The sequence below is a fragment of the Budorcas taxicolor genome, chromosome 11 (assembly GCF_023091745.1).
Source record: "Budorcas taxicolor isolate Tak-1 chromosome 11, Takin1.1, whole genome shotgun sequence".
Classification (NCBI taxonomy): Eukaryota; Metazoa; Chordata; class Mammalia; order Artiodactyla; family Bovidae; genus Budorcas; species Budorcas taxicolor.
The window spans coordinates 53,919,007-53,946,123 of NC_068920.1; the positions used below are offsets into that span (position 1 = coordinate 53,919,007).

The following is a 27,117-nucleotide window of genomic DNA, read 5'->3' on the forward strand; positions in this document are numbered from 1 at the left end:
AAACAAATAAAAACCTTATATCTTTGTTAATGAATGAGTGTTAATGTGCAAAAGAGATCTTTAATGAACACTGCAAAGGTCACTATTTAGTAGTTTAATACTATGCACAGGAAGTGAGCAACTTGATGAAGATTTCTCAACCTTGGCACCATTTGCATTTTGGACCAGATAATTCCTTACTGTGGGCAGCTGTTCTGTGCGTTGACATGGACTTTGCAGCATCCCTGGTCCCTACACACCGTGTGGCAGTAACACACCTCCCCACACATCCGTATCATTAAGAACATCTCCAGACATTGCTCGTGCTTAGAGTGCGGGTGGCGTCAAATCTCTCCTATTGAGAACCCCTGGGCACCTATATAAGATTGAGACATTTATGAAAGTTTCCTTCTTAACATCCTGGTAGATGTCAATACATTAAGTTGGATGTGATGAGGTAATAAAATCATCAAATTTTACTTCTTTATGGCTTATCTATCAGACTAGCAGACGGCTTAGTCCTTATTCCTCCAGTGCATGGAGGAGTGAGGGCATGTTACCCCAAAACTGCACCATAATTCCATAGGAGGCAGGAAGACTGTGTTGCCCAGAACTCCGATGCCCTGTTGCATAGATGATGATGGTCCCGGGACCCAGGGACAGTTCCAGTTGCCTTGGCTTTGGTCAAGTTATGGCTCAAGCTGAGGATCCTCCAGGAGACTGAAAGCAACGTGTCCTCTTCTTTTCTTAGGTCAGATTTAATCTTTAGGTTTCATTACTACTAGATTTTCTCTGTAAAACCTCCAAGCCTAGGGATGGAGGCAGGCTTGTCTCCATCTGTGTACATGAAATAGTAAAGTAAGGTACCCTGAACCCCGCTCACTCCTCAGTCTGGCTTACTGTACACTGGATCTGCAGAACTATGGCCCTGTTTATTGTCCATTTTCCATGACTTCTGTCTACGGTTAGTGACTCTTGTTACGGATTTTCAGGTGAGGAGTTAATAAATGGTAATGGCTTCCAGATTAGCTTTTCGGTAAGGCTGAGTGAAGTAGAAAACTGACGACTACGGCAGGGCCACTGACGAAGACGATTTTAGTCAGAAAAGCCCTGGAGTGCTTGTAGCACATCGTAGAGCTGCTCTTTGTCTGCATCCACACAGGGGAGCTTGTGACTTCAAAAGCCTTCAAATCGGAAGTCCCGATTGGACAGACACAAGGTCCAGTCCGGCATCTGACGCAGAGAGTGAGGGAATGAATAGCATTTTGTGGGCATTGTGAGGGATGGTGCGTGGGCCTGGGTAGGCAGATTTTCCTTCCTAAGAGAAATCTGAATTGTCTTTGATGCCCTGAATTTCTTTATCACCTGTATGCTGTCAAGCCATCAGATTTCAAGTTTGTGCTTTGCACCATGGCTTGAATATTCTCGTCACGTCCTCACTGGGTGTTTGAAAAGAGAAGGGCTCTCTCAGCTCCTTATCCCTCCTCTACTCCCCTGAAACTGCCAGACTAATTGTCTTGGGCATAAGTTTTGCTGAATCACAACAATCTCCCGTGGGCCTCCACACCTGGCTCCATTTGGTCTATCCCCCTCTATCTCCTGCCACTAACACAAGCATCCTGATTTCCAGCAGACCAAGTTGTCTTTTTTTTTTCTTTTTAAACCAGCTCTGAATGTACCAAGCTCACACGTGTTCTGTGCTTTTGCTTATGTTTTACGTTTTTGTGTGGGATGAAAATATTCCTTCTTGACGTCTGATCATATTTTTATTCATCGTCCCAGGTTCAGCTGAAGCCCACCTCCTCTCTAGGCTATCCATAATGCATCTTTTCTATTCCATACTGATCTCGACTTGCTTTTATTCTGAAAGCATTGACTACACACAGTACTTGTTTTGGCCCTTAGCAGTATATGTCTTTGTTCAAAGTGGTAACAAACAGCTTTGTATGTATAGTTCACCTCTTCATCTTATTTATACATCCCTGGAAGGCAAGTGTTTTGAGCTTTTTATATTTCATCAGGATATATGCTTAACAGGTACTTGGTAAAGATTTATATAAATGGCTGACCAGGCGTTGGTTTTATTCTGATTCTAATCATACCGTGTGTAATCCCAGATTAAACTTAAGAAGGATGGGCTTTCAGAATGTCAGAGGAGGAAGGTATATTTCCTTAGATGAGGAATTAAAGTTAGAGGTATCTTGGGAAGGGATTTATCAACTAGGAATCTGTAAAAGGAAATCAGTTTAACTTATTTGGATTATGGTATTATGTGAATAATACCATAATAATTATTGGGATTTTGTGAATTGTGGTATTATTAATGCCACTTTGAATAGAAAATGTATGTCATATTGAGCTGGTAGTAAAAATAAATAAATGTAGAAATAACAGTTGACAAGGATTTTAAGACATTTGATTTCCAAATTCTGATTTTGATTTTCTTCTTTTTAGACATCCAGATACCTCTCATTCCTTCACGAATGGACATTTGAAAGTGCCCTTGTCAAAGATTTGCAAGCATGGAGTCCTCATCAATGCTTTCCTCCTTGAATGACGAGTGTAAATCAGACAATTACATTGAACCTCACTATAAGGAATGGTACCGAGTGGCTGTGGACACACTGATTGAACATGGGTTAGATGCATACAAAGAATTTCTTGCCAAGGAACGAGTGTCAGACTTTCTAGCTGAGGAAGAAATTAATTACATTTTGAACAATGTTCAAAAAGTTGCACAAAGCACGGCACATGGTCCTGATAATTCCTGCGATGATGCATCATCTTCAGGGACTTACTGGCCTGTGGAGTCCGACGTGGAAGCCCCAAATCTTGACTTAGGCTGGCCGTATGTAATGCCTGGACTCTTAGGGGGGACACACATTGAGCTCCTCTTTCATCCACCAAGAGCACAACTGCTTACAATTAAGGAAACCATTCGGAAGATGATCAAAGAAGCAAGAAAGGTAATATTTCTATCTCTCGATGAAAGATTTGAAACGTGGGAAATCATCAGAGTAGTATCAATACAGCTGTCTCCAACCATTTTGGCATCAGGAACCAGTTTTGTGCAAGACAGTTTTTCCACGGAGCAGGATAGAGGGGGCGGGAGGAATGGTTTGGGGATGATTTCAGTGCATTACATTTATTGTGCACTTTTTTTCTGTAATTCTTACATTGTCATATATAATGAAATAATTGTGCCACTCATCATAATGCAGAATCAGGAGGAGCCCTGAGCTTGTCTTCCTGCGACTGGCCGGTCCCATCTGGGGGTGACGGGAGACAGTAGCAGCTGCTCTCCAGTGCCAGCATCACTGCCTCAGATCACCAGGCATCAGATTCTCATAAGGAATGAGCCATCTAGGTCCCAGTAGTTCACAGCAGGGTTCATGCTCGTCTGAGAACTAATGCCACTCCTGATCTGAGAAGAGGCAGAGCTCAGACTGTAAAGTGAGCGATGTGGAGTGACTGGAGATATAGACAAAGGCTCGCGTGTTCACCCTCCACGCACCCCCTGCTGTGCAGCCCGGTTCCTAACAGACCTCAGACTGGTAGCAACCCGTGACCCAGGGGTTGGAGATATGTGGTATAACAGATACATACGTTAATAAGAACCTCTACGTGTATAGACCATGCTTGTTACTTTCAGGAAATATACATATGAATATATAGGCACGCTGTACTTCTCACATGCTGCAAGTTTCTGAGATCAGGTGTTGTGTCCTTGCTGCAGGTGGAGAATTCCTTCTCTTCACCATGTTCATACATCTGAGAGACCTTCATGCATGATATCTAAGCTGTATGGATTGGAAATGGGATGCTTTGATGCATTCATAATCTAAATCATTTAACTTTTCCTTAATCTCTGAAAGGAAATATGTGGTTAGTAAATCTTGGAAAATTTTCCTTGTTCATAAGCGTACAGGGCCCTAATTCTTGCTCTGGATATAGTTTATTTTGGTAAATAAAACATTTTGTTGTTGTTCAGTTGTTAAGTGCTGTCTGACTCTTTGCAACTGCATGAACTGCAGCACACCAGGCTTCCCTGTCCTTCACTATCTCCTGGAGCTTGCTCAAACTCGTGTCCATTGAGTCAATGATGCCTTCCGACCATCTCATCCTCCGTTGCCCACTTCTCCTAGCTTCAGTCTTTCACAGATTCATGGTCTTTTCCAATGACTTGGCTCTTTGCTTTAGGTGGCAAAATATTGGAGCTTCGGCTGCCGTCTTTCTAATGAATATTCAGGGTTCATTTCCTTTAGGATTGACTGGTTTGGTCTCCTCGCAGTCCAAAGAACTCTCAAGAGTCTTCTCCTGCACTGCAATTTGAAAGCATCATTTTTTGGTGCTCAGGCTTCTTCATGGTCCAGCTCTCACATCATTCATGACTACTGGAAAAACCATAGCTTTGACTAGACGGACCTTTATTGACAAAGTGATGTCTCTGCTTTTGAACATGCTGTCTAGGTTTGTCATAGCTTTTCTTCTGAGGAACAAGTGACTTAATTTCATGGCTGCAGTCACTGTCCACAGTGATTTTGGAGCCCAAGAAAATAAAATCTGTCACTGTTTCCATTATTTCCCCTCTACTTGTCATGAAGTGATGGGACCAGATGCCATGATCTTAGGTTTTTGAATGTTGAGTTTCAAGCCAGCTTTGCAATTTCCTCTTTTCACCCTCATGAAGAGGCTCTTTTCACTTTCTTCCATTAGAGTGGTATGATCTGCATGTTTGAGGTTGTTGATATTTCTCCTGGCAATCTTGAGTCCAGCTTGAGCTTCATCCAGCCCAGCATTTCACATGATGTACTCTGCATATAAGTTAAATAAGCAGGGTGACAATATACAGCCTTGATGTACTCCTTTCCTAATTTTGAACCAGTTCATTGTTCCATGTCTGTTTCTAACTGTTGCTTCTTGACCTGCAAACAGATTTCTTAGGAGGCAGGTGAGAAAGTATTCCCTTCTCAGAAGATAGTCTTGTTTTCCCTTCTCTAAGAATTTTCCACAGTTTATTGTGATCCACACAGTCAAAGGCTTTTGTGTAGTCAATGAAGCAGAAGTAGATGTTTTTCTGGAATTCTCTTGCTTTTTCTCTGTTCCAGTGGATGTTGGCAATTTGATTCGGAGATCCTCTGCATTTTCTAAACCCAGCTTGAACATCTGGAAATTCTCAGTTCACATACTGTTGAAGCCTGGCTTGGAGAATATTGAGCATTACTTTGCTAGCGTGTGAGATGAGTGTAGTTGTGAAGTAGTTTGAACATTCTTTGGCGTTGCCTTTCTTTGGGATTGGAGTAAAAACTGACCTTTTCCAGTCCTGTGGCCACTGCTGAATTTTCCAAATTTACTGGCATATTGAGTGCAACACTTTCACAGCATCATCTTTTTAGGATTTGAAAGAGCTAAATAGAATTCCATCACCTCCACTAGCTTTGTTTGCAGTAATGCTTCCTGAGGCCCACTTGACTTCAAACTCCGGGATGTCTGACTCTAGATCAGTGACCATACCATTATGGTTGTCTGGGTCATTAAGACCTTTTTGTATAATTCTTCTTGTATTCTTGCCAACTCTTCTTAATCTCTTCTGATTCTGTTGCTGCTACTGCTGCTAAGTTGCTTCAGTCGTGTCCGACTCTGTGCAACCTCATAGACGGCAGCCCACCAGGCTCCCCCGTCCCTGGGATTCTCCAGGCAAGAACACTGAAGTGGGTTGCCATTTCCTTCTCCAATGCATAAAAGTGAAAAGTGAAAGTGAAGTCCCTCAGTTATGTCTGACCCTCAGCGACCCCATGGACTGCAGCCTACGGGGCTCCTCTGTCCATAGGATTTTCTAGGCAAGAGTACTGGAGTGGTCTGATTCTGTTAGGTTCATACTATTTCTGTCTTTTATTGTGCCCATCTTTGCATGAAACATTCTCTTGGTATCTCTCATTTTCTTGATGAGATTACTAGTCTTTCCCATTCTGTTGTTTCCCTCTATTTATTTGCATTGTTCACTTAAGAAGGCTTTGTTATCTCTCCTTGCTATTCTTTGGAACTCTGCATTCAGATGGGTATTATCTTTCTTTTTCTCTTTTGCCTTTTCCATCTCTTCTTTTCTCAGCTATTTGTAAGGCCTCCTCAGACAACCATTTTGCCTTTTTTTTTTTTTTTTTTGCGGGGGTGGTGGGGGGGTGGAAGGTTTTGACACTGCCTCCTGTACAGTGGTATAAACCTTTGTCCGTAGTTCTTCAGGCACTCTATCAGATCTAATCTCTTGAATCTATTTATCGCTTGAATAAAGCATCAGTTCATTCAGTTCAGTCGCTCAGTTGTGTCCGACTCTTTGCGACCCCATGAATCGCAGCACGCCAGGCCTCCCTGTCCATCACCAACTCCCAGAGTTCACTCAGACCCATGTCCATCGAGTCAGTGATGCCATCCAGCCATTTCATCCTCTCTCTGTCGTCCCCTTCTCCTCCTGCCCCCAATCCCTCCCAGCATCAAAGTCTTTTCCAATGAGTCAACTCTTCGCATGAGGTGGCCAAAGTACTGGAGTTTCAGCTTTAGCATCATTCCTTCCAAAGAAATCCCAGGGGTGATCTCCTTCAGAATGGATTGGTTGGATCTCTTTGCAGTCCAAGGGACTCTCAAGAGTCTTCTCCAACACCACACTTCAAAAGCATCAATTCTTCAGCGCTCAGCCTTCTTCACAGTCCAACTCTCACATCCATACATGACCACAGGAAAAACCATAGCCTTGACTAGACGGACCTTAGTCGGCAAAGTAATGTCTCTGCTTTTGAATATGCTATCTAGGTTGGTCATAACTTTTCTTCCAAGGATTAAGTGTCTTTTAATTTCATGGCTGCAGTCACCATCTGCAGTGATTTTGGAGCCCCCAAAAATAAAGTCTGACACTGTTTCCACTGTTTCCCCATCTATTTTCCATGAAGTGATGGGACTAGATGCCATGATCTTCTTTTTCTTAATACTGAGCTTTAAGCCAACTTTTTCACTCTCCACTTTCACTTAATAAAGCATAGATTTTCTTATTTACTTCCTGAGTTTTGTGAAAACAGTATTTAGCCAGGCTTAGTGTAAAATTCTGAAGTAACTTTCTGAGGTGTTTAGCATGTTAGGGTGTCTGTTTTCTTTATGAAATATTTAAATTGGCTTATCAATCTCAGAAATTCTATCATAGAACTCAGACAAAACTGTAGAAATATTTTTAAATTAATATCATAAAGCTTATTGAGAGCTTTCTATGTACTCAGCACCATGATAGGTGTTTTGGACATTACAACACGATTTCTGAAGTTGTTTATTGAGTTTTAAAATATATAAACAAAAGATTATGATCGTTAACTATGAGGTGTCTATTTCTTAGTTATGGATACTGTATTGTTGTTGTTGTTCAGTTGCTAAGTAGTGTCTGACTCTTAACAACCCCATGGACTGCAGCACAGCAGGCTCCTCTGTCCTCTATTATCTCCTTGAGTTTGCTCAAATTCATGTCCATTGAGTCAATGATGCTATTTAACCATCTCACCTCTGCCACCACCTTCTCCTTTTGCCTTCAATCTTTCCCAGCATCAGGTTCTTTTCTAATAAGTCAGCTCTTTGAATCAGGTGCTTCAGCTTCAGCATCAGTCCTTCCAATGAATGTTCAGGGTTGATTTCCTTTAGGATTGACTGATTTGATCTCCTAACTGTGCAGAGGACTCTCAAGAGTCTTCTCCAGCACCACAACTCAAAAGCATCAATTATTCAGCATTCAGTCTTTTTATGGTCAAATTCTTACATTCTTACATAACTACTAGAAAAAAACATAGGTTTGACTATTCAGACTTTTGTTGGCAAAGTGATGTCTGCTTTTTAATATGCTAACTAGGTTGGTCATAGCTTTCCTTCCAATGAGCAAATGTCTTTACTTCATGGCTGCAGTCACTGTCTGCAGTGATTCTGGAGCCCAAGAAAATGAAGTCATTTGTTGTTTCCATTGTTTCTGCATCTGTTTGCCATGAAGTATTGTGACTGGATGCCGTGATCTTAGTGTTTTGCATGTTCAGCTTTTGGCCAGCTTTTTCACTCTCCTCTTTCACATTCATCAGGAGGTTCTTTAGTTCCTCTTCACTTTCTGCCATTAGAGTGGTATTACCTGCATATCTGAGGTTGTTGATATTTCTCCCAGCCTTCTTGATTCCAGCTTGAGATTTATCCATCCCAGCATTTCACATGATGTACTCTGCATGTATGTTAAATAAGCAAGGTGACAATATACAGACTTGACATACTCCTTTCCAAGTTTTGAACCAATTCTTTCTTCTGTCTGATTCTAACTATTGCTTCTTGACATGCATACAGGTTTCACGGAGACAGGTAAGGTGGTCTGGTGTTCCTGTCTCTTTAAGTATTTTCCACAGTTTATTGTGATCCACACAGTGGACCTATACATGCTGTGTACATCTATGGATACTTCTCTATGTATACTATACAGTGTAGAAATTTCGAACTAAAAGGGGGTTGGGATGCAGACATACCTGGCATTGCTTTCTTTCATGTCTACAAGACACAGAATGCTTGGGAAAGTGTGCTTTTATGAAGTACAGATGTATTAGATTCCTTGAAACCCACAGGGACATGATAGTTTGCAAGACAGGAAACTAAGAATCTCTAGTTCTCATTAAGCAGACACAATGTTCCAAGACCAATGTCACATGCAGGCTTTTCAAAGTAAGGTGATGTTTTTCCCCCTTAGATCTTCAAAGCTCAAATAAGCTGACTTTGTACTTGTATTAACCCCTTTAGCAGGATTACATTAAGAAAACACTCATCTATTCCAGTTGTTAAAAATTAGCTGTAGAATCAGGCACATGGTAGGTATCTAGACTTTCACTGAATAAGTTGAACTATGAGAATTTTTAAAACTGGACTATTCTATACTCTGTAAACAAATTCTACAGTTGTATTTTGTAAAACAGCACAACTCGATATTCTCGATATTCAATTTATATATAAATTCAGTATATTAGTTGAGTATATACGAGTCCTTGTATAGGTAATGTAGAGCTTCCCTTGTGGCTCAGCTGGTGAAGAATCCACCTACAATGTAGGAGACCTGAGTTAGATCCCTGGATTGGGAAGATCTGCTGGAGAAGGGGAAGGCTACCCATTCCAATATTCTGGCCTGGAGAATTCTATGGACTGCGTAGTCCATGGGGTCGCAAAGAGTTGGACACAGCTGAATGACTTTCAGTTCACTTTCACTTCGTAGGTAATATAACAAATACCAAGTAGTAATATTTGTGAATTTCTGTTTGGGGAGACAGTATGTTTCTGAACCACAGTATTAACTGAAAAATGCATCAGTGAAGCTTCATATTTTCATTATGTTAATCTTTGCAGTTATTAGTTCATCAGCCTGAACCCCAGACAGTCTCCTTTGGGGCACTGCACATCTGTGATACCAAGTGAAATTCAGGAGCTAGCTTGAGTTCTCAGGCGAGCACTCACTGGACACTGAACATCAGTCATGAGCTTCTGATGTATTTTTGTTCTAATGTGATAGCTGTTTATTTAGTAAACCTTTAAATGTAATATCCTCTGCCTGGTCATTGTTTGCTGGGAATTCCCACTTGAATTAGCAAACAAGGATCTCAAAGTCCAAACTGTAAAACCATAATATGATGCTTTGCTTCTCTTTCATCAATTCCAAGTGGCATAAAATAAGGAAGAACTTTATCTTTATACTTACCCAAGGTATGTATATTGCCCTGCATACATATATCCATTCCGAATTCAAAGAAAGAATTATTTGAACTTTATAAGTTGAGTAAAATGAAATTGACTATAAATTGCAGTAGATAACTTAGTGGTTTTCTGTTATTTTCCCAAAAGCATTGGAGAATGTGTTTATTTCTTACCAGATTTAATACATATTTTGGCCAAATGGGCTATAAGTATATGGGATGTATGTTGTGCGAGTATTTTGGAAGTTTCTTGCTATGTCACAATGTTAATTGAAAGATTTTTGAAGGATCCAATACTCCAGAGAAGACAGAGTTATTGACCACATTTTTAAACAATTTTGCACTGCTTGCCCATAGGTCCTGTGAAAAATGTTAAAATAAGAAAATAAATATTATTATGAAATCATAGCTTGTCAAAACACATTGCCTTTGAAATATTCTGCCTGCTTTTCATGACTCAGCAGCTGAGTTAGGCTCTTGTAAACCTTCAGATTCTAGCCTATTAGTTATCATAATAAACTTCTTGTTTCTGAACTATTTTAAGGGGATGAATTCTCTTTACTGGTAACTGTCAATGAATTGTCATGAGAGGATGAAATGTACAAAGAGGATTATCTTTTTTTTTTTTTTCAGATAAAGTACTTGAATAATGTTTATTTTAGAGGATGGAATAAAGTTTCTTGCTTCCACATTTCTTGGGGAAATTCTTTTGTTTTTTGATTTTATATTTGGCTGTGCTGTGTCTTCATTGCTGCTGGCCGGCTTTCTCTAGTTGCAATGAGCAGGGCTCCTCTCTGGTTGCCTTGCATGGGCTTCTCACTGCAGCAGCTTCTATTGCTTCAGAGCGCAGGTTCTGGGGTGCACGGAGCTCAGTAGTGCGGGGCACAGACTTAATTGCCTTGTGGGATGTGGAAGCTTCCCAAACCAAAGATCGAACCCATGTCCCCTGGATTAGCAGGTGAATTCTTAACCACTTCTTCACCACCAGGGAAGTCTATGGAAATTCTTTTCTTAATCGTTATGAGACAATGGAGCTATGAGGTAATAACAAGTAATGCAAGGAAACAGCATAGCTGAACCCAGTAACGATCTCAGAGAAGGATTTTAATTTGTTTTCACTGTTCTGTTTGCAAATGAGATAAACTGCTTATGAAATAAATGTCATTTAATAGAAAAAAATCAAAATAATAAAAAGAATTCAAAAGCAGTTTTCTTCAGTTTAGTTCAGTTCAGTCGCTCAGTCGTGTCTGACTCTATGCGACCCCATGAATCGCAGCACGCCAGGCCTCCCTGTCCATCACCAACTCCCGGAGTTCACTCAGACTCATGTCCATCGAGTCAGTGATGCCATCCAGCCATCTCATCCTCTGTCATCCCCTTCTCCTCCTGCCCCCAATCCCTCCCAGCATCAGAGTCTTCCAGTAAGTCAACTCTTCTCATGAGGTGGCCAAAGTACTGGAGTTTCAGCTTTAGCATCATTCCTTCCAAAGAAATCCCAGGGCTGATCTCCTTCAGAATGGACTGGTTGGATCTCCTTGCAGTCCAAGGAACTCTCAAGAGTCTTCTCCAACACCACAGTTCAAAAGCATCAATTCTTCAGCGCTCAGCCTTCTTCACAGTCCAACTCTCACATCCATACATGACCACAGGAAAAACCATAGCCTTGACTAGACGGAGCTTAGTCGGTAAAGTAATGTCTCTGCTTTTCAATATGCTATCTAGGTTGGTCATAACTTTCCTTCCAAGGAGTAAGCGTCTTTTAATGTCATGGCTGCAGTCACCATCTGCAGTGATTTTGGAGCCCCCCAAAATAAAGTCTGACACTGTTTCCACTGTTTCCCTATCTCTTTCCCATGAAGTGATGGGACTGGATGCCATGATCTTCGTTTTCTGAATGTTGAGCTTTAGGCCAACTTTTTCACTCTCCTCTTTCACTTTCATCAAGAGGCTTTTTAGCTCCTCTTCACTTTCTGCCATAAGGGTGGTGTCATCTGCATATCTGAGGTTATTGATATTTCTCCCAGCAGTCTTGATTCCAGCTTGTGTTTCTTCCAGTCCAGCGTTTCTCATGATGTACTCTGCATAGAAGTTAAATAAGCAGGGTGACAATATACAGCCTTGACGTACTCCATTTGCAGTTTTCTTAGAGGTCCAAATATTTGAAGTCTGATCATAACTACCAAACCAACCTTCCAGTCCCTTGAGAAAGGAAATAAAAATGATGCTATATCTCATCTCTCTTGTCTGGGAATATTTTGGTTTTGAACTTTGCTAATTTATTGCATTTGCTTTATCTCTGAATCATTCTGCTTTTATAAGCAGAAGATAATCTTTATAGCATTTCAAGGATTCATAGATTTATATTTATTCATTTTATTTTTGCCTGTTGTCACTTACAAGTTGTTCAGAAAGATGTTTTCTTTTCTTTTTCTTTTGCAAATTTGATTATTTGAGAATTTTCCTATGAGAAAATCCAGTTGTAGGTAGCACCTTGTGCCCTAAGAAGATCTTATTTTTATTTACTGGCTCTTTGTTAACCTCCTTCTATTTATGTCACTGTATGGTTGACATAATTATATTTGGTTCAACTTTATAAAGTCTGATAGCGTCTAGCAAGACTTTTCCCAGGTAATTATTTGTCTCTCAAGAAGTGTTCCCAAGATGATATATGCATTTATTCCTAATTACCATGAATACCTCTTATGAAAATGTCTCCTCTAATTACTTTGAAAAGTCATCTTTCATTAAAGTCACTTTTCTTCTAGCTACTCAGCAGTAGATATCAATAAAGTCATCTTTTTTTTTTTAATTTTTATTTTTACTTTATTTTGCTTTACAATACTGTATTGGTTTTGCCATACATTGATGTGAATCAGCCACAGGTGTACATGATCATCTTGAATATGTAAATGTTTAAGCAGATACTGCTGGTTTTTCTGTTTCTTAATTCTAGCCTAGTGTCTTCTGTGAAATGTGACTCTTACTCTTGTGAAATATGGAGAAGTCACATAAGCAAGAATCTAGTGAGAATTAGGGCAGTGTGATTCCCAAGTTGCTCAGACCTGCATCTCCTGAGTTAGATCTTGGTTGCTCCCTGAGTCACCGTTCCTGGGTGTGTCTGTTATGGCCTCAGGATCCTTAATACTAACAGAAACTTAAGTACTGGGTGGCCCCATTGCCACAAAGTGAAGGTGGCTGATAATGGGGACTTTTCCTGGGACTTGATGGGTGCAATCAAAGTGCTGGCGGCTTGATAGCTAACTAGTTATGGATTGAACAAGTCATGGTGCCCCTCCAGGTACCTCCACTTATTTAATGAAAGACACAAAGCAAAACCTTTTAGAATTTTTTAAATTTAATGTTCCTATCCAAATCTCTAATAGCAGTTACAGAGTCACGATTATTTCAGTATGTTATATTCCTCCATTACACAAGTAGAATTTACTGTGTCACCGTGTGTCACTTTCCTTGCCATTTCTTTGCAGTCATACCCTGCCCAGCTAAGGGATGTTTACGTGTTTATCACTGCCTTTATTATCTCTCTCCTGATGTTTCCAATGCTTATTAAGAATTTCCTCTCTGCATCTTCCTATTTCAACACTCACCATGAATATTTCATTCTTTAAATTTGAGTCAAAATTAGTTTCTTCCAGGAAATAGCTTTTGCTTAGTCAGATTTAATGACAGTAGTATCCTGTGACATTAATATAATAGCTTTTCTTTGAGTAAATGCATTATATGTGTGTGTAAATGTGTGCGTGTATCTGTGTCTGTGTGTCTGTGTGTTTTGAGAAAGAGCGAGAAATTTTGTTAAGAATCTTTTTTACAAAATTTTTATTGGAGTAGTTATAGTTGCTTTATAATGTTGTATTAATTTCTACTGTACAGCAAAGTGAATCAGCTATTTGTATCCATATATCTCCTCTTCTTTGAATTTCCTTCCCATTTTAGGTCATCACAGAGCATTCAGTAGAGTTCCCTGTTCTATACAGTAGATGCTGATTAGTTATCTATTTTATACATAGTGTCAATAGTATCATTTCAGTTCAGTTCAGTTCAGTCGCTTGTTGTGTCCGACTCTTTGCGACCCCATGAATCACAGCACGCCAGGCCTCCCTGTCCATCACCAACTCCCGGAGTTCACTCAGATTCACATCCCTCGAGTCAGTGATACCATCCAGCCATCTCATCCTCTGTCGTCCCCTTCTCCTCCTGCCACCAATCCCTCCCAGCATCAGAGTCTTTTCCAATGAGTCAACTGTTCGCATGAGGTGGCCAAAGTACTGGAGCTTCAGCTTTAGCATCATTCCTTCCAAAGAAATCCCAGGGCTGATCTCCTTCAGAATGGACTGGTTGGATCTCCTTGCAGTCCAAGGGACTCTCAAGAGTCTTCTCCAACACCACAGTTCAAAAGCATCTATTCTTCGGTGCTCAGCCTTCTTCACAGTCCAACTCTCACATCCATACATGACATGTATATTTATATATATATATATATAAATTTATATATATATATAAATCCCAACCTCCCAACTCATCCCATCCCGCCTTCCCCTTTGGTATCTGTACATTCTCTATGTCTGTGTCTCTATTTTTGCTTCATAAATAAGATCATCTATACCAGTTCTTTTTCCAGATTCCACATATATACTTTAATATTTGTTCTTATTTTTCTGACTTAGTTCACTCTGTATGACAGTCTCTGGGTCCATCCATGTCTCTACAGATGACTCAGTTTTGTCCCTTTTTATGAATGAGGAATATTCCATTGTATATATACACTACATCTTCTTTATTTTATCTGTCATTGGACATTTAAGTTATTTCAATGTCCTGGCTATTGCAAACAGTGCTGGAATGAACACTCACTGGGGTACATGTGTCTTTTTGAATTATGATTTTCTCTGGGTATATGCCCAGTGGTGGGATTGCTGGGTCATTGTGATAGTTCTATTTTTAGTTTTTTAAAGAACCTCTTCTTATTCTCCATAGTGGCTATCTCAAGTTATATTTCCACCAACAAAACAAAAAGGTTCTCCTTTCTCCACACCCTCTCCAGCATTTTTTGTTTTTAGATTTTGTGAAAAAGTCTTTTTTAAAGTACACTGACTTTACCATGTAAACTGTTATTGTGATTGCATGGGAATACTCTTTCTATGCCAACCCTGGTGCTGTTCTCCTATCTTCTATTACTATCAATAACCCTGATATTAAGTATATAATTTTTAACACAGTTACTTAAGGGAGAGGAAAGAGGAAAAAAATGCTCTTTCATTTCAGTTCAGTCGTTCAATTGTGTCCGACTCTTTGTGACCCCATGACTGCAGCACACCAGGCTTCCCTGTCCATCACCAACTCCCAGAGTTTACTCAAACTCACACCCATTGAGTAGGTGATGCCATCCAACCATATCATCCTGTGTCATCCCATTTTCCTCCTGCCTTCAGTCTTTCCTAGCATCAGGGTCTTTTCAAATCAGTCAGCTCTTTGAATCAGATGGCTAATGTATTGGAGTTTCAGCTTCAACATCAGTCCTTCCAATGAATATTCAGGACTGATTTCCTTTAGGATGGACTGGTTGGATCGCCTTGCTGTCCAAGGGACTCTCAAGAGTCTTCTCCAACACCACAGTTCAAAAGCATCAATTCTTTGGCACTCAGCTTTCTTTATAGTCCAACTCTCACATCCATACATGACTACTGGAAAAACCATAGCCTTGACTAGATGGACCTTTGTTGGCAAAGTAATGTCTCTGCTTTTTAATAAGCTGTCTAGGTTGGTCATATCTTTCCTTCCAAGGAGCAAGCGTCTTTTAATTTCATGGCTGCAGTCACCATCTGCAGTCATTTTGGAGCCCCCAAAAATAGTCTGTCATTGTTTCCTCCGTTTCCCCATCTATTTGCCATAAAATGATGGGACCAGATGTCATGATCTTCATTTTCTGAATGTTGAGCTTTAAGCCAACTTTTTCACTCTCCTCTTTCACTTTCATCAAGAGGCTTTTTAGTTCCTCTTCACTGTCTACCACAAGGGTGGTGTCATCTGCATATCTGAGGTTATTGATATTTCTCCTGGCAGTCTTGATTCCAGCTTGTGCTTCTTCCAGCCCAGGGTTTCTCATGATGTACTCTGCATAGAAGTTAAATAAGCAGGGTGACAATATACCGCCTTGACGTACTCCTTTTCCTATTTGGAACCAGTCTGTTGTTCCATGTCCAGTTCTAACTGTTGCCTCCTGACCTGCATACAGATTTCTCAGAAGGCAGGTCAGGTGGTCTGGTAATCCCATCTCTTTCAGAATTTCCCACAGTTGATTGTGATTCACATAGTCAAAGGCTTTGTCATAGTCAATAAAGCAGAAATAGAACTCTCTTGCTTTTTTGATGTTCCAGTGGATGTTGGCAATTTGATCTCTGGTTCCTCTGCCTTTTTGCAATTCATTTTGAACATCTGGAAGTTTACGGTTCACATACCTGAAGCCTGGCTTGGGGAATTTTGAGCATTACTTTACCCGTGTGTGAGATGAGTACAATTGTGTGGTAGTTTGAGCATTCTTTGGCATTGTCTTTCTTTGGGAATAGAATGAAAACTGACCTTTTTTAGTCCTGTTGCCACTGCTGAGTTTTCCAAATTTGCTGGCATATTGAGTGCAGCACTTTCACAGCATCATCTTTTAGGATTTGAAATAGCTCAACTGGAATTCTATCACCTCCACTAGCTTTGTTCATAGTGATGCTTCCTAAGTCCCACTGACTTCGCATTCCAGGTCTGGCTTTAGGTGAGTTATCACACCATCGTGATTATCTGGTCATGAAGATCTTTTTTGTACAGTTCTTCTTTGTATTCTTGCCATCTCTTCTTAATATCTTCTGCTTCTGTTAGGTCCATACCATTTCTGTCCTTTTTTGAGCCCATCTTTGCATGAAATATTCCCTTGCTATCTCTAATTTTCTTGAAGAGTTCTCTAGTCTTTCCCATTCTATTGTTTTCCTCTATTTCTTTGCACTGATCACTGAGGAAGGCTTTCTTATCTCTCCTTGCAATTCTGTAGAACTTTGCATTCAAATGGGCATATTTTCTTTTCTCCTTTGCTTCTCGCTTCTCTTCTTTTCACAGCTATTTGTAAGGTCTCATCAGACAGCCATTTTGCTTTTTTGCATTTCTTTTTCTTGGGGATAGTCTTGATCACTGCCTCTTGTACAATGTCACGAACCTCTGTCCATAGGTCATCAGGCATTCTATCAGCCTAGTCCCTTAAATCTGTTTCTCACTTCTATTGTATAATTCTAAAGAATTTGATTTAGGTCATACCTGAATGGTCTAGTGATTTTCCCTACTTTCTTCAATTTCAGTCTGAATTTGGCAATAAGGAGTTCATAATCTGAGCCACAGTCAGCTCCTGGTCTTGTTTTTGCTGACTATAAAGAGCTTCTCCATCTTTGGCTGCAAAGGAGTGTTTTAGGTTTCTTGATTGACTTGATAACTTTTATGGGCAAAATATTGTATCCTCCTTTAAAATTGCACAATTTCAAATGATGCTTTTTTTCAAAGAATCTTCATGGAATCTCATGAAGGCTCTGAATTGCAGAGTCAGTTAGGGCCAGGTTGAATCCCAGCTCAAACAACTGTTTACAGTAGGCTTTGTACTACAACTGCTCTGAGCTTTAGTTTTCCCATCTGTGAAATGGATATGCTAATACTCCACTGGGTCCTGGTGAGAGTGGAATGGATGGACTGACATGTTTACCATGTTACCCCCATATGTTTGATGCATGTGGTGTTGAAATGATGACAACCACTACTTCTCTTCCTCCTCCTTCTACATTTCTTCCTCTTACTATATTTTTCCAGACCTTTATGTTGTCAAAATTTCATCAGCCTTTATTTTTGCATCACTGTGATTTGGCCTTTCTCTTTTAAAAGTGAGAGCAAATGAACAACCATGTCCAGCATCCAAGATGATAGCAACTTACCAGGAATGGCAGCCAAGGTTATTAGCTGTTGGTGAAATGACTCAAATCCATTTCTGAAGTATTGTGGTGATTATGTAACAGTGCATTAGCAAAGTGCATAGCATTTTCCAAGGGTTATTGCTTAGAAGGTTCAAAATGGGAAAATATTGATTCAACATAAGTATGCATTCTTGAAAATACTACCTACTGTGAAGACAGCTCACATGTTACAAATTTTATACTCAGGATGTGCATAAAAGACATCCTCTTTAATGGACAGTTGTTCAGAATTGAAGAAAAAATTCTAAACCATGCTAAAATCTGAAAAGATACAGAGTTTTGGTGAAAAGCGAAGGGGGAGGACAGGGAACATTGTTGTAGACCAAGAGGAAAAAAAAAGTCATTCCATTTCATCTCTAATTTGAAAAGTTATAATTTTTTTGGATTTTTATACAAAGATTCTATATTTATAAAAAAAGAAGAGCAATTATTTGTAAGTTTTATTTTAGACCTGACATTCAGTGTCCTAAGTTCAAGTAACCCTGAATTTATGAATTATTATTACTTACTAAATAATTCTGATATAATTAAACAAGTAATATGGAACATATTATTTAAGACTTACCCTAATTAGTCATCTCAGCTTAAAACTCTTACTTTCCAGACTGAGAGGCTATTTCTTTTTTTGCTTAATGGAAGCAATTAATCTGAAATGTATGAAAAAATACAAATAAAATTGTTATATAAGATCTCCAGCTTGTTTTTTATTCTGAAGTCATGTGTGATTTATGAGTTTCAGGTATTTTGCCAGGCTATGTCTTATCAGGTAAAATCTAAAAATCACCCTTGATTTTCATTTTTAACCCATTTTTATTTGACAGTGGCAATTTGGGAAAGAGTTTAACTTTTAAAAGAATACTTAAAATCATTTATAGAAGACAGTAAATTTATCAGAAACTCTGCCTTGGTGATATTAACCTATGCCTCTATTACTAGTTGGGAAAAAAAGGTTTTAAAATTTGAATTATTCAGAGTGCACATGATTTATTTGATCAAGGGAAATATTTTTAAGACCATTTTCTGCCCTCAGGTGCTATCTTTTGGTATCCTTTAATTCTTTTCTTTTACAATATGAGCTGTGAGAAGCAGTTCCCCTAGGACTGCATGTGGTGTGTACATTCTTTCCACCGAACTGTGAGGGAGACTGTTATCGACCATGGCACAGAACTTAGTTCAACGTATTCTGGGATCTCGGAAGTAGACAGTTTATTTTTTAATGATAATTTTGGTTTCCTCATTTTCCTTCCTTTCGTAGGATTAAAATAAATAAACAGGTACTTATTGAAGTGTGTAACATTTTTCTGATACCACACCTTTAGTAGTTTTTGGAATGACAGATCTAATTGCCATCATAAAACATTATGATCATAAAGCATTCGGTTTTCCTAATGTCTCAGTGATACCAAAAGTTCATAGGGATAGAATTTAGCAGTTGTGCAAACTCAGATGCTGTTTTGGGGGAAAGCCAGAAAAGTAATTCTGCACAGGAGAAAGGGGCAAGTGATATCCCGATGGGAAGTCAAAAGAACATGGGTGAAGAGAGCTTAACCTCAACTCTGTGGGCATCCCTGTTTAAAGTGGTGCAAATAGAGGCTTTCCCGGTGGCTGAGTCGTGAAGAATCCACCTGCCAGTGCGAAAGATACAGTTCAGTCCCTGCTGGTCTGGGCACACCCCACATGCATGGAGTAACTAAGCCTGTGCGCCACAGCTGTTGGCGCTGTGATCCAGAACCCAGGAGCCTCAACTTCTGAAGCCCGTGCTCCACGCAAAGAGAGGCCACTGCAGTGAGAAGGTTGTGCTCTGAAACTAGAGAGTAGCCCCTGTGGCTGCAACTTAGAAAAAAGTGCATGCAGCAACCGAGACCCAGCACAGCCAAAATAAATAAATAAGCAAAGTTATTGTAAAATGATATAAATAAATTGAGGCTTGCTGCTGATGGTGGTGATAAACTTAGGGAATCAGGTCAGATTGAAGTATCTTATAAAATGTTAACTTCCATGAGAATAAAGGGATGCAACTGTCCTTTGCTTATCTGTCCTCTTAATGAGATGTGAAATGTAATGGGGTGGGGGGGTTGCTTTAGGATGTCTTTTTGAGGTGAGGGAGGTTCTCATATCAGATTGACATTTTGTGGTTCAAGGATTTTTGCCTATTCTCCTGTAGTTGCCATAGATTCATCATGAGACATATACTTTATATCAATTTTTCATGTCATTTAACTAGTCACTCTTCAAATTTCTTGAAAAACATTGCTTAGCTTTTATTATCAGGACTGGAACTAGCAACTGATTTTGAGGAAAGGGTTTGTGTTGTATAATCCAGTAACAGTAACATGTAATATTTATGGAACCCTTATGTGTCATGTACTGTTTAGCAGTTTACATGCACTACTTTAAATTGACTTTCACACTGCCCATCTCATGAAATAGGTACTTTTATGATCCGTATTTTAATGATGAATAATCTGCTTTCTGGTAATAGGCATGATGACGTCAGTGGTAATGATCCAAAAGGATCGTAATTGGAAAGTATGAATGGCGGCCTGTTCCCAAATGGAGGTTGTAGAAGACCTGGTGAGAGGGTCTGGCCTGGAGTGCAGTGGGTGGCCGTGTGGGAGTGCTGATTTCTAAATGGACCAGGCACAAGGCCACTGTGCGGTTTGCTGCTGGAAGTCAGAAGTGACCGACTGGAACCGACAGAAGACTGTGATACGTGGATGGGGTGTAGCACCTTGGATACAGACTGTGTTAAGACACACAGGAAAGAAACAAATTCTCTGGGTTTCACATAAAGGAGACCTTAGAAAAAGTACTCAATGAGATTGTCCTTTGGCCTCTCTTGCGTTCAGCTATGACTGGATCAGCCAGCCATCGGCGAGCCTTAACAGGTGATCAGTATAGCAGGCGGCTCACTTATTCTGCAAATATTTATTTAATGTAAACTGCTTGTCAAATGCAGTTCTAAACTCTGAGGATACATAAGAGAATAAAACCCCAAAGAAACACTGTCTTTGAATGGAGCTTATGGACAAATAGGGAGATTTCGATAATAAGCACATAAATGAGGAGTGCTATGGAGAAAAACAGAACACAAACTTGGAGGGGTAGGAGCATTGAGTGGTGGCAGGGGGCAGTGTATGATTTTAAACTGGATTCTCAGAAGAGGCTTCATCAACAAGGTGATGATGGAGTCAAGATTTGAGGAAAGAAGGAATGAATCCTGAGTCTACTTGTGGGCAGAGCAGACTGGACATGGGGTAAGCTTTAGGGCAAGGACATGCCTTCTTGTGTATTAGAGGAATAGTGTGGATGCCAGTTTCTGGACCCAAGAAAACAGAGGGAGATGAGCAGGTGGGTTCAGAGAGGTACCATGAGGTCCTCATGGACCATTACAAGGACCTTGGTTTATGCTCCATGTAAAATGGGGAGCCACTGGAGAATTTTGGGCAAAAGAGAGACATGATCAATTTGAAATATGCTGTATTTTAAAAGGATACATCTGGCTACAGTATTGAAAATTAACTATAAGCACTCAAGAATAAACTTGCTAATTTGCTCCAGTCGTGTCTGACTCATCCCACACACTAGCAAAGAAATGCTTAAAAGTCTCCAAGCCAGGCTTCAACAGTTCGTGAATCATGAACTTCCAGATGTTCAAGCTGGATTTAGAAAAGGCAGAGAAACCAGAGATCAAATTGCCAACATCTGTTGGATTATCGAAAAAGCAAGAGAGTTCCAGAAAAAGCATCTACTTCTGCTTTATTGACTATGCCAAAGCCTTTGACTGTGTGGATCACAACAAACTGTGGAAAATTCTTAAAGAGATGGGACTACCAGACCACCTGACCTGCCTCCTGAGAAATCTGTATACAGATCAGGAAGGGACAGTTAGAACTTGGAACAGACTGATTCCAAATCAGGAAAAGAGTATGTCAAGGCTGTATACTGTCACACTGCTTATTTAACTTATATGCAGAGTACATCATGAGAAATGCTAGGCTGGAGGAAGCACAAGCTGGAATCAAGATTGCTGGGGAAATATCAATAACCTCAGATATGCAGATGACATCACCCTTATGGCAAAAAGCGAAAAGAACTAAAGAACTTCTTGATGAAAGTGAAAGAAGAGAGTGAAAAAGTTGGTTTAAAACTCAACATTCAGAAAACTAAGATCATGGCATGGCAAATAGATGGGGAAACAATGGAAACAGTGGCTGACTTTATTTTTTTGGGCTCCAAAATCACTGCAGATGGTGACTGCAGTCATGAAATTAAAAGACACTTTCTCCTTGGAAGGAAAGTTATGACCAATCTAGAGAGCATATTAAAAAGCAGAGACATTGCCAACAAAGGTCCATCTAATCAGGTCCAGCTATGGATTTTCCAGTAGTCACGTATGGATGTGAGAGTAGGACTACAAAGAAAGCTGAGCACCAAAGAATCAATGCTTTTGAACTGTGGTGTTGGAGAAGACTCTTGAGAGCCCCTTGGACAGCAAGGAGATCCAACCAGTCCATCCTAAAGGAAATCAGTCCTGAATATTCATTCGAAGGACTGATGATGAAGCTGAAACTCCAATATTTTTGCCACCTGATGCAAAGAACTAACTCACTGGAAAAGACCCTGATGCTGGGAAAGATTGAAGGCGGAAGAAGAAGGGGACGACAGAGGATGAGATGGTTGGAGGGCATCACTGACTCAATGGACATGAGTTTGAGTAAACTCTGGGAGTTGGTGATGGACAGGGCAGCCTGGCCTGCTGCAGTCCAAGGGGTCACAAAGAGGTGGACATGACTGAGCGGCTGAACTGAACTGAACTCTCTGACTCTTTGCGACCCCATGGAGTATAGCCCTCCAGACTCCTCTGTCCATGGGATCCTCCAGGCAGGAATACTGGAATGGATTGTGGTGTCGTCCTCCAGGGAATCTTCCCAACCCACAGATTGAACCCACATCTCTTGTGTCTCTTGCATTGGCAGACGGGTTCTTTACCACTGGCGCCATCTGAGAAGGAACCCAAGAATAAACTTAGCAAAGGCTATTACAGTAATTCAAGTGTGAGATTATCTTGTCAGATTGCCATAATGGTAGCAGTGCTGATCAGATTCTGGATATATTTTAAAGGCAGTAAGATACGAGGTATGAAATAAATTGAAAATATAAGATTACTCCACCATTTTTGATGTGAGCATTTGGGATGATGACATTGTCCTTGAAGTTGGCTTCAGAGTCATCAGCTTGTTTGAATCAAGATGCAGGCAGAGACCAAGTCACAGAGGCCTTTAAGTTATCATTTTTATCACAGCCCTGAGATCGCTGACTGGTGACTATAGCCACCACTGTCTAAATAGTGACTAGGGTTCTGGTTATAATCTATCCCCAGAGTGACTGGACTTGGAGACAGTCCTGGTCCTGAGGTCACTGGTAAGGAATGGACTGGGACATAGCTGGATAAGCCAGAGATACAAATAAGTAGGTAAATAGAGCATGTGAGATAAGAAGCCTGGCTGGCTGATGGCCCAAGGCCTGATAAGGCAGGAGGTTACAAAACCTGCAGAGAAGCAGAACCTCCCAAAGGCAAGTGTTAAGCAACCGCATATGCTGACCTGGTGAAGTAAGACAACAACTGGGAAGGTGTTTGTTGGGACCTCACTTTCTTGAGAGGTCACTGTGGATCATATGTGTGGAGGAGCAGGAGATGTACCCTGGAGAGCTTGGCATTTTCGACAACAGGGAATGCGGAGGGAGCAAAGTGGGGCTGGAAAAAGAAAGGCAGAGGGTGTTGAGATCAAACTGTGAAGGTCCTTCAGTCTGCCTTTGTGAGTATGGATAGTGGGAGGCCATGAAATGTTTCTGGGTGATACCATCACATCTGGTCTTGCACATATTAGCATTTTGTTGGTTAGTTAAAATGTAGAGGGAAATATAAGTAGGTTGTAGCAAATGTTGGTATAAAGCTCACTGAGAGGCTGATAATGGGCCAGAGCTGAAGATCTCTTCTTGAAATGAGAATATATTATACCTTCAATTTCTTGCAGAGGTAGAATACTATAACTACTTAATTCAGAAGGTGATTTGGGGGAGTTGTTTTTAAATGTCTTAACTATTTGATTTTAAGTCAATAAAATTTATTTCTGAATAAAAACATAACTATATACTATACTATATATAGTTTATATGTATCTATTAAATTTTTGTTAAGTTTAAGACACTCTACTAGGTCATACAAGTAGAAAAAGAAATGCTTCAAGTGGTTTAGAGTCTAGTATTTGGGGGATGTGGTAAAAGATTTATGGGAGATTTATAGATAAGAGCTTGAGGGTTTTGGCCATTATGTGAGTGACCTATGTGTTACAAAGGGTCTGGGTTTTTATCCACCTTTTTTACTTTATGTATCAGAGTGATACAGAGATACTTCTTAAAGTTTTAAAGTAGAGAAATATTTTGCCAAAATATTTATTGGCAAACAGCGATTACTAGTTCAGCGAATACATAGAATAAAGGTTTACTTTTTCTTATTACCAGAGTATACACATTCCTTATAGAAAATATGGGGAAAATACAAGAAAGAGTTAAGAAAATAAAATTTAGGTATTTTCTTCCCTCTAAGATATAAATAGATGGACAGGAAAGTACATGTGCACCCAAGTGTGTATTTTATATGTGTGTGTAAATCTCTGAACACCCAATATTGCATCTCTGACATAGAATGTTCATATGTAATACACTTGAGATCATACTTGAAATTATGTATAACAATTTGCCTCCGAACTTTTCCACTTAGGACTTTTCCCATAATAAAATACTTGGTTTCCTGTGCCAATAAGCAGTGGCATAGAACAGGGTCAGTGAAGGGTGCCTGGGTGCAGGTAATAAGGAAGTTCATTGCCTCTTGGGAATTTGAAAACAGGAATAAGATTGAGTAAAAGGCAGTCTGCTTTTTTATGACACTGTGCACTGGCGGTTGTAAATACTATCAGTGATACTGTCCTGTTTCTCAGCAGGGCAGCCTCTGCTGAAGCAGAGCAGGTCCTTCTGTCTAGATCCGTCCCCACCCTCCTCCTACTCCTCTGTACATCAGTGCTGATATGATGAGAATCCCAGTAACATTCCTTTAGAAATGAAGGAATAACTGTCTTTGTGTAATTATTAGCTACTCAATAAGCACTCTCGAAGCTTTAAAAGCAGAGAAATCAGTAAGTGTACATTTTCTTTCTAAACTTCGTTTCAGGCTGTATTAATGTCTTATTAATCATCACCTATCAATTTCCCCCTAATAAGTCAAACGAACATTTTAAGCAAGTAAATAAATGTGAACGTGCAAAAACATTGCCATTTGGCTAAATATCAATCCAATATGTGCTACTGGAAAATCCATAATCATGGAAAACAATCAGTGTCTGTGTCACCGTACGCAGTCATAATCAAGCCGCCTGAAATTCAAGAATGGTTACTTAAAAAAAATAAAAGAATCTGAACCCAGTGACCATGTAGCCTTTTTACCCAGAAGTTCAAAGTCACCCAGTAACCCTCAGGACAGATTGTCTTCAGGTGTCTTGATTCCATTCCCAAACTCTTACATCCCAGGTTGCTTCTCTACTGGGAAGGAGCACAAAATTTGTTCCTGACATTGATACTATCTAGCATTTATTGACTGGTACATGCCAGGCAGTATGGTAAACTCTTTATATGTATTGACATTTATATTCACAGCAGCTGTCTCAGATAGGTACCTCTGTTGCCTCCTTTCATGGGTGAAGAACAAAGAGGTTAATAACTTTTTACTAGAATTTGAAGTAGGAAAGGCGATGCTGGAACTTGAACCCAGAGATAGCACCTAATAGTCCTTGCCTATTGGTACTGGACAAACCACTGAATTCTCAGGACACTTTTGTGCAGGTCTTACCATGTTTGGGTCCTGATGATCTACCTGATAGAGTCCAGGTGGACAAAAATGGCATATACGAGGCTCTTCCTGTTGAAGGTGGCTCCTTCTCACCTTTGCCCTTTATCTCCTTCCTCTTCCCTCCCATCACCTGACTCTCCAGTGTTACTGTACTGCCATTCTGCAGGCTTTCCATGGCAGCTGTTTGTTTCCTGATTTTCAACATGATTATTCTCTGTGGAGCATCCCTTTGCTTATTCTTTGCCTCCCATTCGTCTTTTAAAATCCTTGTTCAGCTTTACTTGCTAAATTGAGCTCTGATCAATTCCCTCACCAGGCTTGGATTAGTCATTTGCCCTAGGATATCGTCATGTTTATACTTGTCCTTTGGATTTTAGATGAGCTGTGTTCTCCATTCTATCATAGGGCTCAGGATTCTTCACCCATTGTTTTCTTCTTCTTTTTTAAAGCTAGGTATTTGTTAGTTTAAAATTGATTTCTAAGAATCTTTTACACCGTCTGTGAATTCTTTGGGGCTCCCCAGGTAGCTCAGTGGTGAAGAATCTGCCTCCCAGTGCAGGAGATGCAGGTTTGATCCCTGGGTTGGGAAGATCCCCAGAGTAGAAAGGGAAACCCACTCCATTTCCTTGCCTGGAGAATCCCATGGACAGAAGAGCATGACAGGCTACAGTCCAGGGAATCACAGAGTGGGACACAACTGAGTACTCATGTACGCATGAAATCTTTGTCAAGATACATGTCCTGCAAATACATTCTGTGGCTTGCACCCCATGTGGCTTACAGTCCATGGGGTTGCAAAGAATCAGACACAGCAGAGCATGCGCATACACACCTTTGGGTTTGCAAATCCTTCTGGTACTGATATATATGTGTCGTGAAGTCAGGGTCCATTTTAGGTTTTGTAGAAATAGTATCAAGTTGACCTAGCAGCATTTATCATCCCTTCTATGTGTAACTGCAGTGCCACCATTGCCTTTCAGACATTAGTACACTTTTTGCTTTATTCTGTTCCATGGATCTATTCGTAACTTTGTTCCAAGACTACAGTGTTTTAGTTTTTATACCTTTATAGTAAGTGTCTCTATTTGGTAGCATTATGTCCGCTAGTTTTGTTTTCCTTCAATATTGCCTTAGTTATTCTAAATCCGTGGCTTCTCTGTAGGAATTTTAGAATCCTTTTAATAATTTAAAAAGAAAAATCTGAGCTTTTGATTGGGATTATATTCCATCTATAGACTATTTAAACAGAATTAAACTTCACAACACTCAATCTTCCAATTCATGAGTGAGATATAGTCATCCATTTATTTAGTTATAAATACATTCTTTCAGTGGGATTTTGTAGTTTTCTGTATATAGGTATTACACATCATTTGATTTATTAGCAGTTGTTACTTTTTTATCATATTAGAAATGATATTTTGAGCATTTTGTTCTAATTTTTCCTTTGCTAGTGTATAGAAATACATGTTTTTTTTCCTTG

At 39.9% G+C, this 27,117-nt stretch overlaps 1 protein-coding gene across 1 annotated transcript in view; it reads left to right on the forward strand.

Moving 5' to 3' along the window:
* Nucleotides 1–2,501: 2,501 nt before the first annotated feature.
* FAM83B (family with sequence similarity 83 member B) overlaps nt 2,502–27,117 on the forward strand; it is a 78,496-nt gene continuing 53,880 nt past the window's right edge. Inside the window, exon 1 of the mRNA XM_052649719.1 lies at nt 2,502–2,945. Within this exon, the coding sequence (XP_052505679.1) occupies nt 2,502–2,945 (444 nt within the window). The remainder of the gene's footprint in view (nt 2,946–27,117) is intronic.